The sequence below is a fragment of the Plasmodium falciparum genome, assembly GCF_000002765.6.
Source record: "Plasmodium falciparum 3D7 genome assembly, chromosome: 12".
NCBI classification, from domain to species: Eukaryota; Apicomplexa; class Aconoidasida; order Haemosporida; family Plasmodiidae; genus Plasmodium; species Plasmodium falciparum.
The window spans coordinates 1,525,001-1,527,500 of NC_037284.1; the positions used below are offsets into that span (position 1 = coordinate 1,525,001).

At 18.2% G+C, this 2,500-nt stretch overlaps 2 protein-coding genes across 2 annotated transcripts in view; both read right to left on the reverse strand.

Moving 5' to 3' along the window:
* Positions 1–406: 406 nt before the first annotated feature.
* On the reverse strand, positions 407–1,216 carry PF3D7_1236500 (conserved Plasmodium protein, unknown function; the record flags this gene model as incomplete). The annotated part of the gene is made up of 1 exon (XM_001350723.1): positions 407–1,216. One exon carries the CDS (start codon positions 1,214–1,216, stop codon positions 407–409), a length of 810 nt encoding a protein of 269 aa, XP_001350759.1.
* Positions 1,217–2,454: 1,238 nt separating this feature from the next.
* The window catches only part of PF3D7_1236600 (p25-alpha family protein, putative), a gene marked incomplete at both ends in the record, with an annotated part of 580 nt that continues 534 nt past the window's right edge, over positions 2,455–2,500 (reverse strand). Inside the window, one exon of the mRNA XM_001350724.1 lies at positions 2,455–2,500. This exon is cut by the window's right edge and continues 331 nt beyond it. Coding sequence (XP_001350760.1) covers positions 2,455–2,500 — 46 coding nt within the window.

A 2,500-nucleotide genomic window follows, 5' to 3' on the forward strand; every position in this document is an offset into this window, starting at 1 on the left:
TTATATCATATTATATATGTGAACAAAGGTATTGATAGAAAAATATATTTAAAGAAATTTTCATTCTTATTTTCATTTCCAATTTCATTTTCATTTTCATTTTAAATTTCATTTTCATTTTCATTTTAAATTTCATTTCCAATTTCATTTTAAATTTCATTTTAAATTTCATTTTCATTTTTTTTTTTTTTTTTTCTTTTTTTTTAATTTGTACTATATAAAATATTTCATTAATACAAAAATATATTAATATAATAACATATGTATATAATAAGACAATATATCAAAAGAACATATAATATTTCTTTATATATATGTTTATGTGTTTATTATTTCACTCCTTTGAACTTACTTGGACATACACACATATATATATATATACACACACACCGTCCGTGTTAAATACTTAAATATTGTTATCATCACATATATAAACATATATTTTTATAACTCCATTGTTTTGTTCATAGTATATTTTTTCCTTGTCAAATGTTTTCATAAAACAATAGGTCCTAATGAAATATCCTTTTTTTATTTCATGAGAAAAATAACTTGTATGATCTTGGACCTGGTAAGGTATTTTTTCTCCAGATATAGTTAAATAATTATTATTCGAGGTAACATGGAAATTTTGTAAATTCCCGGATATGAAAAATAGAAATAAAACTTTTTTATCATCATATAATATATCTACTGGAGGTATAAAATTTCTTTTTAGAGATTCATCTGTATTAACTTCTTTTATAAAATCACACTTTTTTATTTCATATATATTTTTTTTTCTTAAAAATATATTTGATATATATGAGAGTAATGTATTAGAAGATATATTTGGAGTTTCCTCGAATAAATCGTTTTCATCAATATATACATTCAAATTACTATTCTTATCGTTTACATACATCAATAAATTTTCTCCTTTTTTATTTTCCAATTCATTATTATTTTCTTCTTTTTTTATTTTAACCATCTTCTTCTTATTCTTACTAGCAATATTATGTTTTACTTTTTCTTTCCATATATTTCTCCTTTCTTTTTTGTTTCCAGAATTATAATCGTATGAGCTTGTTAAAATGTTGTATTCTCTTTTTAGTTTTTCCAACTTGGTATCCTTAGGAGTATCACAGGAATTTTTTAGTATGCCTTTCTCAAAATTTATGGACACAGAAGGGTTGTACATATCCATTTCTTTTGTTTCGTTTTTAATAATATCCATAAGGTGAAAAAATAAAAAAATAAATAAATAATAAATAATAAATATTGATATATATATATAATATGTTAATGTAGGGGTAATATAGATAGGGTTATTTTTTATGGCACATATTAAACGTATAATATTCTTATTTTATATAACAACAACTGGTTAATAAAATATATATATTTTGATAAACATAAAATGAACAAACAATATATTTATGGTAAGAAAAGTTTATTATATATATATATATATTTTTATTTCCTGTAAAATATTTTTTATATATAGGAACATATAAAGTCATAAAAAAAAAAAAAAATAAATAAAATAAAGACACATATAAACAACAAAATTTTTATCTCTACAATTATATTTATAAGATATAAAATGTGTTATTTTTTATGTAACAATTTCATTTTATATGTTATATTTCATTTTATATGTTATATTTCATTTTATATGTTATATTTCATTTTTGCATATATCCCTTTAACCAACAAAAATAAAAAAAGAAAAAGAAAAAATTTCCTGTGCACCACATTAAAAATTTCATACAGGTAAAGAAATAAAATATAAATATAAATATAAATACAAATTTATGTATATAAATTTAACACACTTATTATTTTAATATAGACATATAACTTGAAAATGTATTTGAGAGTTAAAAAAAAAATATATATATATATATATATTATTATTATTATTACATTTTGTTGTATATTTGTATTATATTCATTTTTTATTTTATTCGTGAGTACTATTAAATTCTACAATATAATACACTTTTAACAAAGGTGAAATATTATATACTTTATGTTATATGATCTCAACGATAGAGAAACATGCAAGTATAAGCAACTATGACTTTACATTCTTTTGATCATAAATATATATATAACATATATGGAGCAAAAAAAAAAAAAATAAAAATAAAATAAAATAAAGGAATATTTGTTTGACATTTATTTAAAAGAATATATTTATTTTACTTAGGATGATTTGAAAAAGACGACATTACAAAACAAAAAAAAAAATAGAAAAAATAAAATAATAAATAATATATATATGTTAATTTTATATTTCACATGTTTAAAACATATGCAATAATTTATTCATTTTTTTTTTTTTTTTTTCATATCTCAAAAAAGAAGTATACATATATATTATACATATATATATATATATATATATTATATATATAATAAAAATATAATTGAGTACATATGAATAGTCCTATCTTGTATTTATTTGATTTAAACATTTTTTGCTACATCCATTTTAACACCCCTTATATCATAT